The 18,249-nt window shown below is 53.9% G+C and overlaps 1 protein-coding gene across 1 annotated transcript; it reads right to left on the bottom strand.

Annotated features, from left to right (window-relative positions):
* Positions 1–5,470: 5,470 nt before the first annotated feature.
* Positions 5,471–16,330, bottom strand: SLC6A17 (solute carrier family 6 member 17; the record flags this gene model as incomplete). Its single annotated transcript, XM_084301735.1, has 11 exons — positions 5,471–5,839; positions 6,234–6,396; positions 7,006–7,165; positions 7,360–7,552; positions 7,928–8,120; positions 8,855–9,096; positions 10,157–10,267; positions 11,361–11,542; positions 12,243–12,369; positions 12,636–12,793; positions 16,045–16,330. The coding sequence occupies 11 exons, from the start codon at positions 16,328–16,330 to the stop codon at positions 5,471–5,473; spliced, it is 2,184 nt and encodes a 727-aa protein (XP_084157861.1).
* Positions 16,331–18,249: the final 1,919 nt, after the last annotated feature.

Genomic DNA, 18,249 nt, shown 5'->3' with positions numbered 1-18,249 from the left:
TGCGTGGAGCCCCTGCACCAGAAGCTGGATGTTTCTGCCCCCATATCCCCCCACAACCCACTTTCAGCCCTGGGACTCCTCAGAGTGAACACAGCTGAAGCCTGCCCTGCTCTCACCCTCCCGGCCTGGGGCTTTTCCATGGCAGCAGCTCACTCAGCCCATGCAGTAACTGCAATCCCAAAGATGCATCATCTTTGCTGCTGTTTTTTTTTTTTTTTTTTCTTTTTTCTTTTTTTTTTTTTCTTCTGGGTTTGCTTTTGCAGATAGCTGCAATATTTCCCTGCCTGAGAGAGAAGGGGATAAATCAAAATGACCCCCTTTCTACACTGTGGGGTGGCCTGGGGACAAGGCCCTTGTGCCAGCCAGCCACTGCTCACACACAGTCCAGCAGTGGCAATGTGTCACCTCCCTGCGTCCCAGGTCTGAGCCTCTTCCAAGTTAGTAATCAGGCAGCACACACTGCAGAGTGAGCACAGGTTCAGGCTGAGGCCTGACAGCTCAGCACAGCAGTGAGCAGCCACAAGTGGGTACCGCAGGGCCTCAGACATCACCCTGAGCTGGATTTGATGGGCTCTGCACCCCTACTCCTTCATCCCTCTCTGCTCTGCCTCACTGGGGAAGTCTCTGAGGCTGGGGAGGAGCTGGGAGCATTTCCATCCCTGATCCCACAGATGGGGCTGTGCTGGGGCCAGAGCTATCCTCTGTGTCCCATTGTACTGGCCATTGCCCTGCAGGATGTGCTGCCCCAGAGCCTGGTCCTGGAGGGACCTGTGTGCCTCCTCCTGCCTCCGCCATGGGCAGTGTTGCTCCTCCAGCCCCCAGTGCAGGTCCTCACCCCAATGCTGCACCTACATCTCCAGACAATGCAGCACTGGAGATGCTCAGAAAACCTGACCTGCTCCTATGCAGCTGCCACCACAGAGGGGATGCTCACAGTTCACAGCAGCAAAGTACCCCAATGGCATCCCCACTGCTGGCACATCTCAGCTGGTCCCAACTCACCTCTATTCTTTTACCTCCCTCCTTGCTCCCTGGTATCAGACCTGGGGAAGCCAAAGAAGCTACAAAAGATGCAAGAGAAGGGAAGCGAAGGGAAGCTTCCCACCAAGCTTGTTACTAAGCTGATATCCAGCAGCTGAAGTTATTTGGGTCTGCTGGAAAGCTCCAGTCCTTCTCCAAGGTGGCTCTCCAGACTCCCAGCACCCGCAGTGCTCTGAATGAGACCTCAGCAGTGTTAGCAGGGCATTGGAAGAGGAACACATGTCTTACCAGTGTATGTGCCCCATAATGCTAGTGTGTACTGGTTGAGCTGGTCCAGTATGGAAGATCACCTCTGTGATGCTCCTGGAGAGCCTGTGGGCAGCCATGCCCACAGTGGGCTCCTTGCAGGGGCTGATGGAGGCACAGGAAGGGGATCAAAGAGGAGAAGGGGAGACAGAAGGACGATATGGGTGGCTGGACAGGACAGGGAAGGACAGAGACATCTATGTCCATGGGTGCTGGCAGCCTTGGAGCCCGTTGCTTTAGCTCTTTGCAACCTCAAACCTCAGAGAGACCCCAAAGCCCACCCCAAGAAAGGAAACATGCAAAGAGACTTGGTAAGAAGAAACTTTTAATCAGACTCCATTACAGCTCTTACAGGGTTTCTCTCGACTGCCAATGAGTCCGGCCAGCACGGCACGTATGTTAAATACACTGGCTACGAGGATACATGGGACAAGTTTCTACCAGATCTGTGCTTTTACCTGTACAGAAGTGCTTTGCCAGCCTTGTGCTTACCCACAGGGGAAGTGGCCACAACCCGTGTGCTGCCATGTCTCTGTCCAGGCTGGGCCATGTCCCCTGGGGCTGGCAGTGCCACCGAGGCCACCCAGCCCTGCCACCTGTGCCCCATTCCTGCTGGCGAGACCCAGGCTCAGGGGAGGACAGGGGCAGGAGTGTGGCAGCGGGAGCAGCTCCCAGGAGGAGCTGGGCTTTAATGTGAGCTGCCAGGGTCTGTGTAGGGGCAGGAGGGTAAGCCTCTCTCCTCATTCAGGACTTCAACCCCTCCTGATTCAGCCAGCATCTCCTGTTGAGGACACCATCCCCTTCCAAGCAGCAGGATCCAGGCTGGGAACCAGGCAGGGAGCAAGAGGAGGGGGCAGGAATATCGGCAGCGGTTCCCCCCTCCTGCTCTGACTGCCTGGATGAAAACTGGAAAGTGTCTGTGCTCACAACTAGCAGCTATTCCCTGTGCCTCTGAGGGGGAAAAAGAAAATAAAAGTGGTTGCCAGGGCTAAAAGTCACCAGATTTGTCCTTATCCACAGCCCTGGGACCCCAAGAAGGTGCGTGGAGGAGAGAGCCTGCCCTGGCAGGTGGGAGAAAGCCCCACCGCAGGCTTCAAAAGTGGCCAAGAACAGCAAGAAGTGACCCCAAACAAAACACATACGCACACACGTACACGCGCACACCCCCCCACACAGCATCTATGGACGAACATGCACACGCTCACACGGCCACGACACGGATCACCTACAACTTACCCCCCACAGACCCCTGTGCCTAACACCAAGCAAATACCACACAGAAATACAGTACTTCCACAGATAAAAAGAAAGGCTTCCTCCCCCCTCCTCCTCTCTGTGGTCTCCCCATGCTAGGGGACCCCTTGAGGCTGGGGAGGGGCATGGGGGGAGGGATGGCCACCCACCACGCACAAGAAATGGAAAGGTAAAAATATGTCTGATATACAGTGAGAACTGATCTGTACAGCACTGGGAATGAAAATAGGTCATGGGCCACTTTGGAATACATTTTGTCATTTAACATCATTTACAGTGACATTTACAGAATAAATATACAATAGAAATAGAGAATCTCTAGGTTATTATTCCATCTCCTCTCTCTGTATACATTTTATATATATATATATATATAATATAGCTTTTTGTTACCTTCTTATTGACTTTGCCTCTTATTGGCGCTGCAAGAAGAGGGGAGGAAGGCAAATGCCTTCCTGGCTGGTTTGGGAACAGTGATGGGAGAGATGGAGGGCCGGATCCTTCCCCCCAGGGTTTGAGGAGCATTGTGCCATGGGAACAGATGGAACCACATGTGTTGGCTGCGGGAGGTGTCCTGCCCCAGTAACTCCATGGGAGCTGCAGTGGGAATCCCCTGGGCTTAGGGGTGCGAGTCTGACTTGCATCGGAAGGTGACATTTTGCAATGATTTGGTTCATCCTTTGTTCTGCTGGTCATGAGGAGGAAATCAGGGACAGAGGGAGAAATAAGAGACGGGAGGGAACATCTTGCCTGGTGTTGGGGAGAAATGCATAGGTTTTGTGCTTCTCCCATTCAGAGGTGGTGCAGTGGGGATATTTCTGTGTTCCTCTGTAGGGGCAGGAGGAGAGAAAGACCAAAGTCACAGCAGAGAGGATGGTGAAGAGATTGGACAAGAGATGAGGGCATGGTTGATCCTGGGGATGGTGCTTCTCAGAGCTATCAGCAAAGACTGAGCTGCTTTGGTTCAATCCATGCCTCCATTTCCACCTGAAAAAATGGCTCACAAAGGTCCTGTGCTAATCTCCCAGACAGAGCCCCCAAGTCACCAGCTGAGCTCATAACAAAAAGGAGAAGGACTATAAATAAAGGATTACAACCCACAAGAGAAATGTCACTGTGGGGGACATTGTACATCCTAGGGTGCCAGGAGGAGTCAAGGATGTGGCAAATGGGCCAGATACTGTCTGCCTTTGACTCTCAGCCAAAAGGAGAATCAAGGTGGAAGAAAATCTATTGATAGGAAAGTGGAGGAGAGAAGGGCTCATGAACAAGCAACCATGAACTTGGCCTTCAAACTAACTTGAAATACTACCACACATCATCTAAGCCTAGCAGAACTGAAGCTAAGGAGCTCCCTCAGCTTTTGAGACTGTAGCAATGTGCTGAGAGGGAGAGAGGGCATCAAGCAGGCTGCTTCTCCCCTGCACCCACCAGGAAAGGAGGAAAAGGCCACATAATACTGGTGCCCTTGACAGAAATGCTTGGCTTATATATGATTCAGGGAAAAAAACATCAGTCCCAGTGGGAAAAACTCTGAGCTGGGAGGCCCCAAACTTTCCTAGACAGCTTGGGGAGAAAAAACATAGCATCACCTTCATCTGGTCCCCATAACATGGATGGGCATGATAGAGGCTCCTGGGCTCTAACAGGAGCTCACCAGCCTGGATCAAGAGCTAGCAGGGACATTGGGACCCGGCACCAACTTCTGGTCATCGCAGCTCAGAGGACATGTCCTCCATCTGCTGTCCCAAAAAGCTGGTTACCCCCTTCCAAAGGCTGGAGAGCCCCTGCACAGGTGCAGCAGCAAGGCAATGCAGGCACCGGCTCGATGCTCTCAGAGGTGAAGACATGTCCAGAGATAATCACTGCCCAGCTCACCTCAGATGGTGGGTGCAAGGGAGGTAAGTTAGGGGGGTGGTTTCCTGAGAGCTACACCAGGACTGTGGTAGGACTGGATGCCCCACAGCTCTGCTTGTCCCACTGGGACATCTAAAGTGGCAACAGGAGACGATCCCACGCCAGGGATTTTGGCTCAGCAGAGCATCCCACATGTCAGGAGTCATTCCAGGAGAATGCTCCTGACACCTATCACTGTAACCCTGGTTCAGACCTCACACATGCTCACACATCCAAAATCACTCACTTCAGAGGTCCTGCTGCCTCTCAGCACAATAACTGCCCAACCACAGAGCATGCTGTCCACGTTGTCTCATGGACATGATATCTCCATGTCTCAGAACAACCTGCAGACACCATCACCATGCTGGTAGTAACAAAACAGACACCAAGGATCCACCAGCTGCAGTCCCACACACCACAATGACTCAGCCAGCCCCACACTGCTCCCTGCAAACCCTGGTCAAAATATTGGGGTTATCTGGGTGTGTCCACAGCTATAAAAACTACAGGAGATACAACAACGATGGCAACAACAACAGCACCCTTTTGTGCTATGAACATCGATGGTTAATTGTGCTCGTTGGAATAAGGCCGTGGCTCCTCCCGGCTGAAGAACAATGGACAAGGAGGGCAGAGCACTGGGCTGCAGGAGGAAGCGTGCTTGGCTTTCCACCTGACACCAGGTCCTTTTTCCAACCATCAACTGTTTAGAAAGAGAGGTTCTTTGCTTCGGATTTGGGCTGCAAGAGAAGGACCCTCAGAGAGGTCCTGCATCACCACTTTTTCCTCCTCCCTTCCCTGAAGGCAAGCCCTGGAGGTCCCGCCATTCAGCCCAGGGTTGTCAGAGGAGTCCTGCCCCTCCCGCAATCCATTCTTCCTGATGTCATCTTGGAAATGGCTGCTTTGGGTTACGATTTTAAGAGGGTTTTCTTCTTTGTCTTGTCTTTATTAGTTTTTCCCATTGCCTGGAAAGCCAGGATCCACTCCCCAGTGACCTCCTCTCCCGGTGGGGGTGGTTGGCAGGCAACAGTCACAGTTCAGATTCAGGGGTGCTGGCCATTAAGTACCCACTCCCGTATCGTCCATTGGGGGCACTGCTCATTTCCATGGGGGAATTGCTCCCTGGACCCAGGTAGGAACGATGTGTGGGCATGGGGGACGGGGTCTCACTGGGCACTTTGCTCAGGATGAAGCGGGTCTCATCGTTGTCTTCCAAGTTGGAGATGTCCTTCATCATCCGGCCCTTCTTGTAGGTGACCGAAAGTGTGTTGGAGCCATCCGACACTAGGTGGAACTGCCGGAGGATGAAGACCAGAGGCAGAGGGAGGGATGCCAGGATAATCAGAGAGATAAGAATAGCCATGGCCCAGGTTGGGTAAAAAAGGAACTTCTCTGCAGCCTGAAAGAGAGAGAGAGGTCTGTGTCAAGGGATTGTTACAGCAAAGGTGATGCATATCAGGTACAATATATCCTATGTGCTAGGCAGTCCCTGCTGCCTTCTGCCAGACTTTATCTTGAGGGGTATTACATGAAACTAGCAGAAAGAAAGTTAAAAACAGGAAAAAGTGCATGGTCCTGCACACAGAGGGTAGCTGTGGAACCGAGCCAAAACCCAAAGGTCAAACTTCAGCCCGTGGTCAGAACTCAAGACTTGCAGTCTCAGACAGGACATCCAGCAGCAGGAGGAGAGACGAGCAGAGGAGGGAAGAGCAGGGTGGTCTGCAGCCCTCATCTCCTCCCTGCTCAGCCCAGGCCCGGGTGGGGGCAGCAGCAGGGGCCGGGGCTGTGCTCACCTCCTCTCTGATCCAGGCGCTGTAGCCCGGGGGGCTGACTCCCAGCTGGATGATACTGGCAGTCATGAGAACGGCCATGCAGATGGGAGAGACGTACTTCCAGGTGTAGTAGTAGAACTGATAGGGCCGGAAACCCAACATTTCTGTCAGTTCCTGCATGAACCTGCCAAGGGAAAGAGATGGAACCACACTGTTCCCACTTTCAAAAGAGAAACTTCCTCCCAGGAGACCCTGTTGTGGGTTATGCTCAAGGTAGAGCCTCAAGAGCCCAGCTGATCCAGGCAAGTGTCTCAGTGTCCTTCAAACTGGTAGCACTGCTTGGGAACCTCTCAAGGAAAAGGCTTCCTGACATAAGTCTGAGCCTCCCTTGCTCCAGCCAGCACTGGGGCAGACAAGGTGCCCTTGGGAGTGACCCGGAGCCTCAGACAAAAGCATACTAACAAGTAAGAGAGCACCATAACCAAAGTTAGATACCCGCTAGAAGGATGTGTTCCTGGGGCTGTGTTACACCTAGGGACAGGCAGAGGACTGATCCTAGACAGCAGTGAACAGACATGAGACATCCCTCCTCTATAAGGTAATTGCCATCGGGGTATTTGTTCAATCAGAGCTTGCCTCCTGGGAAAAAAAGTCCCACAGGAAAGAGCTGGAAGGTAGGTTTGGTGGTGTATTTTGTTTGGTTGGTTGTTTTTTGTTTGTTTGTTTGTTTGTTTGTTTGTTTTTAGCCAGGAGTTATAGCACAGATATTCTTTTCCCTGTGCAAAAGCCTTACTTCTTGGTGCCATATATCCAGGCCACAGCGATGTTCTCCAGGATCACTACAACCGTGAGTGGCAGCGTGGCTGAGTAATCATCAAACATGGTGACAAAGTAATTCCCAGAGCGCTGCACAAAGATCAGGCCGACCACAAAGGCGAAGATGCAGCAGCCGACTGCAGGGAGCAAACAGGTATGGTCAGCAGAGCACCCAAGGGGGAAGCAAGGCCTTCTCTTGTGGAACCAGGTGGTCCATTCCCTCTGTTAACAGGACCTGGTACACCTCCACCATATCCACGCTCTTCTGGAATGACCCCCAGAGCACTGGGGAACCTCCACCCCTTCCCCAGGAGGATGCAGAAGACCTCACCTGTGAACACTTCCTTCCGCACCTTGAAGGTGTCGATGATGGGCGTAGTGATGCCTGACATGGTCCCAATCATGCTGCCCAGCCCCAAGTTTATCAGCATCAAGAAGAACATGACAGACCAAAATGGTGAGGCCGGAAAGTGGGTCATGGCTTCCGTGAAGGCGATGAAGGCCAGCCCAGTTCCTTGCACTGACTGTTTGGGGGAGAGAGGCCAAAAGGAGAGAAGCAGCATGTCAGAGACAAAGCCTGCATGCCCCTGCAGGCCTTAGGTCTCTCTTGTCCCACTGAACAACTCCTGAAGGAAACAAAAATCCACTCCTGCACCCCAGCCTGGAAGTGATGATGTGGCTGTCAGACTCACTATGGGCAGACCATTTCTGCACCCCAGGAAAGATCCCTGTGCACTGGGAAGACCACAGAGAAAGGGAATTCCCATCCCTATGGAGGGTCTATAAAAACAGTTTCTCCAGATCCAAGTGCCAGGAGCTACCCAAATAAAGTAGCTCCGACCTGGGACTGGCAATGGACATGGTGATCTGCTTCTCCTATTAGGAATGCCACCCGGTACCTTGTCGAGTTCGTCCTCCAGCAGGCAGGCATCCAAGCCCAGTTCTTTGAAGTGCCCCTCTTTCACTGTCATGATCACCCTGTACATCTCATTGTAGTCCTTGGCTGTGAGGTGGGAGAAGTTCACGTGGGGAGGGATGAGGTCATGGCTTAGCACGTTGGTATTCAGGTAGCCCAAGATCTTCTCAGCGTTCCTAAGGGAGAGCAGAGCCCAGTCACCCGGAGATGTCCCCTTCCTCCTGGGAAGGAGGACAGCGCCTGACCATGTGAGTCCTTTGCATCAGGCAGGATAAACCTGCCTGGGTCACATTGCCCAGGTCCCAGCTGTGACATGCTGTCCAGCCTCTTAGCAATTTGCACAAGCAGATATTGCATTAGGCCACATGACAGAGGATGCAACCGGGACCCTACCAGGGTACAGGCTCTCTGCAGCCTCTGCTTAGCCACATGTTGTTGTGGCTTCTCTTCTGCTTTGTCACAGTCAGGATTTTTATGGATGCAGCTCACTGTCCAACAATAACACGAGGTGCACAAATTCACCTTCCTCCAGCTGTTTTTGGGGTACAGCACAGTAGCTCTTTAGTCGCAGACAAGGAGACCCAACCACAAGTAGAAACTCAGGGAAACCCAGGTGATGCGATCAGTCATGGGCTCACCAGTAATGTGCAGACTAACAGCCTGCCTCATGGCTGAACTTTAGGCTGGAGGAGCTAAATGCCCAACTCCCTCATGAAGCTAGAAGAATTCATGCTCTCAGCTACAATAGGACATCTCTGGAGATCCAGACCTTGACCTGGGTCAAAGTTGGGTCCACCAAAACACAACATTACCCAATTCTAGATCACTTACTCCATTGCCTCAGACCCACCCCAACCGGCAGGAGCACAGACTTCCCCACCCCAGAGAGACAGAAAGCAAATCCACCTACTCCACCACACATTTCTCGTTCATGATGTTGGCCTTGAAGCCCAGCACGGCAAACACAACCAGGGTGGCCAGGACAGAAGTGAAGAAGTTGATGAAGGAGACAAGCGTGGCATCAAAGTGGCAGTTGTTGTCCTGCTTGTTGTAGCTGGAGAAGGCGATGACCCCCCCAAAGCCCAGGCCCAAGGCAAAGAAAACCTGCGTGGCTGCCTCCCGCCACACCTGGGGGTCCAGCATTTTGTCCAGCTTGGTGGGGACACAGAAGAAGAAAATAGGTGATTTGGTGGTGCCAGAACTCATCCTCATGGAGCCAGAGCTAAACTAAAAGACTGCTGTGCCTGCAGCCAGGGCTGGCTCTGGAGCAGCCATGGGCTGGCGTTGTGCTGCCACAATCAGGTTCTGCATTACACAGCATGTGGAGGTCCTTTTTCTCTTTCCTGCACAGGAGGACACTGAGACATGGAGAAGGGCAAGCAAAGATTTGGACCACAGACCACCTGGTATCCCAGTTCCCCCACCAAGGGAGCCACATGCTGCACAGCAATGGGGCCGCATCCTGCCCCTGCCATTGCCCACCTCCATTGCCTGGAGTGTTTGGAACCCAGTGGCTGGGCTGGGGGTTTGGTAGCTGCCCATCCCCTGGACATCATCTCCCTTGCCCTGATGCAGGCTGGAGGCCTCCAAGCACTGTTCATCAAGAGTTCACAATTAATATCTTGTAGCAGCCTCCCTGGCTCAGCTGATTCATCTACATCTCTGCTTAATTAATTAATTAGCTGGTTAATTGCATAAGATTGGTGGATATTTTGCTGCCAGACAGTATCGTCTCATAGAGTACTTAAATACATCACCTAAGGGACCCCTCTTGCCCACCCTGTTTCTGGACACCTGAAGGCAACAGGAGCAATGCCAAGGCTCAAAGCAGCACTAGGACGGCAGTCTGCGAGTCCTGGCTGTATTCAGGGTGTTGCTAAAAACTCCTGGCTGATTTATTGGGACCTGCGAGGTCATCTGGGATTGATGCTCTATTTTTTGAGGTGTGGATCATAGAGGAAAAGTGGGGTTCTGTGAAATGATGTGTGTGTGAAGGGCTGAGCACTGGGTAAAGAAGCCCTCTGCAGGCAGCTGTTACCCAGCCTCAGATGTGAGGACAGAACGCTTGCTTGCACCAGAGCACATGGGCACAGTGAGGGTGTGCTGTGGGGTACAGGGAAGTGACTGCAGCCTCTGCGGCAGCTAAACCTCCCCCCTCCAAACCAAGCTGGTGTGATCAGCCTGGAGGAGAACCTGGGCATGGGGTTCTTACCTTGGGTGTGAACATGTGCATGATCCCATCCACCGCCCCACGCAGCAGAAGTCCCCGCACCAGGAAGCAAACCAGCACCACGTAGGGGAAGAGTGAGCTGAAATACATCACCTGGGGCAAGAGGGATGCAGCGTGGGCACAACCTCATTTACTGCCCCCCGGGGTCAGCTCCCTCCCCGTCCATCAACAGTACAGCACAAAAGGGGTGAAAAGAGGGGACATGGCCCAAGGCAGGACATTACAAATGCTGAAGCCTGGGTGGACCTGCAAAGTGCTTGGGCACACTTAGGAGAGAGAAGGAAAATTTGCTGAGGCTGCAAAGGTGTCAGCACTGGCTCAGAAAATCCCTGGAACACAACTGCCAGTGTCTGGCAAGCCCTAGGGAAGGCCAGCTCTGCCTTCCCACCCCACTCTCTTCCCCAGCATCAGCCCAGAGCTGCAGGCAGAGCAGATGTGGTTGGGGCTTCACCCTCAGCAGGGGGGATGTGCTGCCCCGGCCCCACTCCTGTGCCATATTCCCATCCCACAGCTCTCAGTGCTGCAGGCAGCAGTCTCCTTGCCCTGTGCTACCTGCTAATGTGCCAGATGTTTTGCAGAGCACATCTGGAGATGAGGATGTTTGAGGGTCCTGGGGGAACCATACCCTTCTGCACCTGACCCCACTGCTTTCACAGCCTTCCTTCATACATCAACAACTCCAGCAAGGTCTCAGCATCCCTCTCCCAAATATTCCTGCTCCTCCCAGCCCTGCTTCTGGTGTGCAGCCCCAGTGCTTCCTCCATGGAGGAAGGCTCTGCTCCTGTACCTAAGTCCTACGGGTGAAGCTGCCTTTGGGATCTGCAGGTGAAGGAGCTTCTGCCTTATTCAGATCTTCCACATCTCTTTCAGTTACAAGGCTCATGCTGCTCAGAGCATCCATTTGGATGGTCTGGACATCTGACAGCCCCCAAACACAGGGACTGGGACAGGTGCTTTGGCTGGCTTGTGGTGGCATTGCTGCAGATGTGCTGGATGAAACCCCTCCCCTGTGACCCTCTCTGATCTCATTCTGGGCCCCCAGGAGATGTCCCCAGCTCTGGAGCAAGTGTGATCATCCCAAAGAACACAGACACCCCAGAGCAGGGCAGGAGAGTGTGGACCTGGAGGTTTCTGCCTTCATGTCATACAAAAAGCCTGGTCTGGAGGATGGACTGCAGATACCCACCTTCCCTGAGGACTGGATGCCTTTGATCATGGCCAAGCCAACAAGACTCCAGGCCACCAGCAGGCACAGGGTCATCTTCCAGTTGAGTCCCCCACTCTCTGAGATGGAGTTGGAGATGTCCAGGGCCTCCCGGTACCAGAAGTAGGTGGTGGCTGAGCTCCTCTCACATTCAGCCTCCACAACTGCAAATGAACAGAGGTACCAGAGAGTGAGGAGCTGGGGGAGAGTCATCCATTGTCTTTTAGGGGATGAACATAAATTAATGTCAAAGACCTGCAGGAGCTGGCTAGGGAAGGTAGGCATCCTTGGGAACTGAGGGACAGGATAACAGCGCTGATTTTTAGCAGGAAAAAGGGAACAGGACATAAAGCCATTGTCATGTCAAAAACAAGATGTTAAATACAGTTGAAGACATTTGCATTTACTATAAAATTTCCCAGATTGTCCCAAGGAGATGCTCAGATACTACTGAGCACCACTAGTTCCACCAGTCTCAGTCAGGCACTGACAAAGCAGCCAGACAAGCCCAGCTCAGTTTCCTGCACAGCCCAGGTCGGATCCTGGTCCCAGGCACCAAGGCAGCCTAGAGACCCAAACTCTGGGTCCTTGAACAGGCATCAAACCCCAGCCATGGGGAAAGAATCTGTCTGAAAACGTGGCCAGGACTTGTCTGACCTGAGGAAATATCTCCATAGGGACAAGGCACCTGGACTGCAGAGGACCCAGTGGCACCTTCTCCCATCCAATCCACGCTCCCAGGAGACTCCCCAGGCTCCAGTGTCCCCAGCCTCCAATAGATGCAGACATCGGGGGTCTCCAGTGTCCTGCAGCCCCCCCTCCCCAGGAACTGTTCCCTCCCAGCTGCACCTCCCCCATCCTCACCAGCCACCGAGCCATTCCTGGTGATGGGGCACTCGCTCCAGGGAAGAGGGTACTGGAAGGACTTGAAGAAGTAAAAGATGCTCCAGCCGATGATGACATTGTAATAGAGACCGACAAAAAAACAGACCTGGGGGGAATAAGGAGGACACGGTGTGAAGTCGCAAGGCAGTGACACAGTCTCTACCCCACTTCCCGTGGGGCAGTGACGGAAGGGGAGCAGGGACAGGCTTGTACCCAAACCAGCCCCGGACCCACGGATGGAGCTGGAAAAGCTGCCATCCACCCCTCAAATGCCCACACTGGGCTCCTCCAGCCCACCCTCCACTTTGCAGATTGCTAAGTGTCCCACACACCCTGAGGTGGGGGCTGGAAGGGGCCCATGGGTGCACTTACCAGGCAGCTGGCATAGCCAATGCCCCCAAGGCGGGGACAGATGTAATTCCAGACACCGATGCTGCCCCGGCGGATCCGCTGCCCCACCGCCAGCTCCAGGAAGAACAAGGGGAGCCCAATGATGATGAGTAGGACCAGGTACGGGACCAGGTAGGCACCTGGCAGGGGGGAGAAAGCTCATCATGGACTCGTCTCTGCCTGCTCCCGTGCAGCCAAGCACAGACAGACAGGGAGGGACAGGCAGAGCTCAGACAGGCTCTGTCTGGTCCATTCATTTGCACTAAAAAATACACATGCACGGAAGGGAAGCGTGCAACATCCCTGACAATGTGGGTACATGCAGGATACACCCCTACAGCACACCACACCCGTGCAGACCTCAGGACACACCAGGAAACCAATGGGTCCTGCCTGCACACACACCTGAGCACAACTGAACCCCCTGCACTACAACAGCCCCGCAGCAACACTGGCCACGCCACATGCCACCCTGCAAAGCGAAGTCCTCTGGTAGGGGTAGAAATAGCTCAAAATAGAAAGGCAGTTAATCTCTGCCTAATTGAGGAGACCAGAGAGAAATTAGCAGTTCATGAAGCATAACCAAATGGCTGTAAAGGATGCGATGACTCACGCTGCAGCGCCTGGCTGATGAATTACTCCAGCCTGCTGCCGGGGGCTGCGGGATGGGGCTTGGAGCACGTGGCCACAAAGCACATGCTGGAGCCCGGGCACTGTGGGCAAGCTCCTGGCTGGATTTACTCCCTGGTGACAGGCATCAGCCCTGGGCCAGGGCAGGACCTGGTGCTGATGCTCCACCAAGCAGCAGCCCTGCAAAGCAGTTCAACCCACGATACTGCCACGAGGCTGCAGCATGCTCTGTTCACAGGACGAGTGCCCTCACAGCGAGTTAGGGATGGACGTTAGAAACACAGTGGGGAGGTAAATCAAGATGCAGCCACCCAGGGTGATTAGGAGGGTGAAAGCAAAGGCAGAGTGCAGCGTGGAGCTGGACCCTGGGAACAAGCACGAGCTTCCCATCTTTGCAACACCCTCCTGTGCATCTGCACCTCAACCCATCAGCAGACAGAGCAAGAAAGAGATGGACAAGTTTGGAGGCAAATTTCTCCAACATCAGAGATTTTCCTGCTGTGACCCCTGGGAAGATGGGCACCATGCCCATGCATCATCACCAGCCTGCAGTGGCTCCCAGCACGCCAAGTCCTGAGAATTTGGCTCCAACCCATCTTGCTGCCAGCACACAGCCACTCTCCCCCACAGACACCTGTAAGGGGAGTGGGAGAGAAAACAGCCACTGCCACCACCTCAGCAGCCCAGAAGTAGTCTGTCCATCACTGCCCAGCTCCTGCATCTGTCTGCCTGGCACCAGGCTCCCTACCCAGTAGGAATGTCACCTGGGGGCCAAGAGGGTAAATGTAGTGGGGAGAAAACGCAGAAAAGCAGCATCCACACCAGGGGACAGGCAAGATGGTGCCACTTGTCCAAAAAGCTGAGGGGACTAATGTGGGGTTCAGGAGAGTTCAGCATTCTGCTGCTCAAGCCAGTTCCTAGCTCTGTGCCTCAGTTTCCCCATCATAAAATATGGAGGCAGCCTGTAAAGCCTGTCTGGAGACCTGCTGCAGGAAGGCATTATACTGTAGCAAGGATCTCCTAGAAGCTGCTGCTTGCCCTGGTATCTGTCTGGCTTTGTGCCCCTATGTCCCAGAGTAGGATGTGGCCAAGCTGTAAGGTTCAAACCCAGCACACCCATCTCCACCACAGCAGGTCTCACAGCTGTCAGAGGTACAATTCCCCATCCTGACATCACATCTCATGTGGCCTTTTGACTAAAAAGCAGCTGCTTAATGCTCCCCAAACACCGTCAGCAAATTCAGCCCTGGCTCTGCTAGGTGATTCTGATCAGGAATCATCCCAGCCTGGGAGCCCCTCCCATTTGCCAGCACTTGAGGTGGACAAGGCTAAAACCCCAGGATGCCAGAGACCCTCAGAGTAAGATTAGAGAATTTCATTCCTTGCACTAATTACAGGTAATTACTGGCTGTTGTGGCAATGTGGAAACTGAAGCATGGAGGGGTTAAGAGAAGCCTAGTTTATAACCACCTGCCCCAAGCTGGGTCCTGATCCCATTTAATCAAGAAAACCAGGAAATAACAGATGTGAGAGCTCTCTACCCAAGGCAGCAGTGCTCCATCAATCTATCCCAGCCCTGCATTCACCCCAGGCTCAGCCTCCAACCTCCTTGGGCCACGCACAAACCCATCCTGCTGCAAGAGATGCATGTGTGCCAGCATGTGCAATGCAGCCAGTGCATGCATTCAAGACTCAAGCCCTGCACACCTGCAGATGAGTGCTGCAACCTGAGACAATGTGCAAAAGCCCTCCTCCCCCCCCCCCCCCCCCCCCCCCCCCCCCCAAGCTTTGCAATACCACAGCTGCATTACGCAAAGCCACACTGCACCAAAACCCAGACATGCACCTTCTGCATGGAAACAAAGCAGGCCACTGGGAGCTGTGAGTGTCCCCTCGCCACAGGAACCAGGTGCTGGAGACATGCAGAGGGGCAGGGGCTGGCCACAGCCACAGTGCCCCAGCCAGGACAGGTTGGCGAGGGGTGTGGGCCGCCCTGACAGCATGGGTCAACCTGGGAGGCTGACTCATCACAAAGATGACACCAGAGATGTTTTAATTATTGAGGGCACTGCAGGCTTGCTGGGGCTGGGGGCACATTGAGCGATGCAGTGCCAGGAATATGGTGAGCATGAGGCGAAAGCAAAGCAGAAAGCTGGGCTGATCCTGGCCCTGTTAAATGCTGCTCTGCAGGGGATGCTTCCCATCACTGCAAAGGTCGGTGCTGCGGTGGAGAGGCCTCGGGGTGGGATCTGGATTATGGACAAGCAACCCACCCTCCCATCAGTGACACGAGCAGTACTGGGTCTCAGCACAGCTGGAGGAGACCTGTCTGCTCCTGAGCTGGCTGGAAGTTGAATTTGGGGAGGGACAGGAGCCTACGCAATGCAGATTTTGGACAGGGAAACAGAGGGATGCTCTCTTCTTTTTTTCTCACTAGCTTCCAAATTGCCCCAGCAGGAATCAGGGATGTAGTGAGAAATCCTGGCTCCTGGCCTGGGACTTGTCTTGTCCTCGAGGCAGGAGGGTGAGCATCCTTTCAGAAGACGCTACCCTGGGGGTTCCTGCATCACTGCACCAATACACACTGCAGTGAGCAGCACCCACACCAGGCTCTTCCAGCTCTTCCAGCTGCCCCTTTCCTCCTTCAGAGCCAAAACAAACCACATTGCTCCCTCCTTGCCCAGCAATCTGCACCCTGATGGAGGCAGGACCATACCTAAACCCACACAGGACCTGAGCCCATCCCTGCCTCATCTCTCACCTCCTCCATTCTTCTGGCACAGGTAGGGGAAGCGCCAGACGTTGCCTAGCCCCACGGAGTAGCCAATCTGTGCCAGAATGTACTGCAGCTTGCTGTTCCACGCCGGCCGGTTCTCCGCATCCAGCTCCTCCTCCCCGTCCTTCTGCTTGTCCCAAGCCTCCCCCGTCACATTGAGCACACTGCGTTTGTAGTCCACAGGCTCCTCATGAGCCAGCAGGTCGGCCACCGACTCAGTGACATGCTCATTGCTGTGCTCCCGCTGTGTCACCTTGCTGTTCTTCGGCATTGGGACGGCTCTGTGTGGCCCTGGGGGGCAGGATGGGGCAAGAGGAGAAGGCAAATGTCCCACAGGGCACACACCTGTGCAAGCTACAGCTCAGGGCTCACCTCCTCTTCATCAGCAGGACCTGCACAGGGAAGAGGTCAACAGAGAAAGAGGTGATTTTGCCCCAAGGCACAGCAGGGTCTCCATCACCCCCATTTAGCTGGGGTTAGCATCCCTGGCTGGGGGTTGCTAACAGGGAGCACTGCCCTGGTTCTTCATTCACAGAGAAGAGCTTCCTAGACCCTCTGGAGGGACCTTCCCCAGGTGCAGGGTGATGGTGGCAGGTGACAGAGACACCTTTTATCCTCTAACAACCCCACTCCTCATTCCCAAAACTCCTGCATCAGCCCCTGTGGGTGCTGGACTGGGACAGGCACAGGTGTGTTTATTTTTGGACCCACAGAGGGGAGCGTGGGGTGAGTGTGGGGTTGCTGCCAGTGCCGGGACAAGTAGGAGGTGAGGAGGGGTGCATTGGCAAACACAGCCCACGTGTTTGCACCAGGGATGACTCTGACTGCATGAGTAACCCCGACACCAGGCATTTCAGAGAGTGCCCATGGCCCAGCTTAGCCCCACAGCGTTCATCCCCTTTGAAAAGCTATGAGGCATCAGGGAGGTCTATGCTGTTCCCCAACCCAGAAAAACACCAAGTACTGCCCTTCTTAACCATACTGGAAGAACTGGGGCCAGACTGGGTGTTTCTGCCCCAGCTGGGACCATGGAGCTTCACCAGCTGGAGAGAAGATGGAGAAAACCCACAAGAAATCTCAAGTCTTGAGACGATTCTTCCAAAGGGTCATGCTTGCTCTTTTTCTCTCTTGACCATCTCAACTTTCTAGGGACCTCAGGATGGTCACCAGTCCCTGGAAAAGCAATAGTGTTGTGCCCAGGGACCCATCCTGCCCCAAGCTGGCCATGGGGTCATTTCACCCTCACCAGTGGCTTTCTCATGTAACTCAAGGCTGGTGCAGCACCCATATGGCATCCTGAAGGTGACACTGCACAAACAATCCATCCCTGGGGTCAGCACAGGCACCTGATCTCCACTGGGATGGGCAATATGGGACAGACCTCATGCTCTCCATCCCGGCGAGCAGGAAGAAGACCCCCCACATGTTTTCCCTCAGCTGTCCCCATCTCTTCTTCCCTTTGCAGAAGCACCCAACTTTTTGATTCAGCTCCAAGCAAATCTCACAATCCTGAGCCCTTTCAGAGCAGGGGTTCAGGCCAGGCAGCAAAACTGATCCCCAGCCAGCAGTCCTGGTGCCAGAGGGGAGCGAAGCATCAGCCACAGCAGGAAACCTCACCCTCACCTTGCTGCTTTCTCACCCTGAAGAAAGTTCCCCATCTGCCAGGCCCCGTTCCTATTACAAAAGCTATTTTCAGCTGAAAGCTGCATCCGTTGCCAGGCAACAGCATCGGCTCCACCGCCTTGGCTGGATCAGCTCCTCCGGAGAAGCCGATTGAATTATTCTTTCCAGCCTGGTCCAGCAATGTTTAATTTCCTAACAAGAACCATTCACGTAAACTGTTCACAGCTCGGCAGCAGCAATTACCTCACGCAGCTGCCCGTGACAGAGCATCCTCAGCCCCTGGCCATGGGCTGGCAGCTGCTGGTACCAGGAACAGAGGGCAGAGAAGGTCTCATCCAGCAGCCAGGAAATCACCGGGATTTCCATTGATTTTGGATCAGATTCTGTGCAGATGAATGTGGACCTTGAATTTAGGCACCCAGTTGAACTGCCTATGGGTAGTTTGCTGCTCCCTGTCTGCTCAGCTCCTTCCAAGGGTGACTCAGCCCTGAGTAGGACTTAGCCTTGGGGGCTAAAGTCTCTTCTTTCATTAGGGACTGAAAGCCTATGATCTGCTGGCCAAGTCCC

The sequence above is a fragment of the Netta rufina genome (genome assembly GCF_964035555.1).
Source record: "Netta rufina genome assembly, chromosome: 26".
NCBI classification, from domain to species: domain Eukaryota; kingdom Metazoa; phylum Chordata; class Aves; order Anseriformes; family Anatidae; genus Netta; species Netta rufina.
This window is presented reverse-complemented; position numbering and strand designations above follow the sequence as displayed.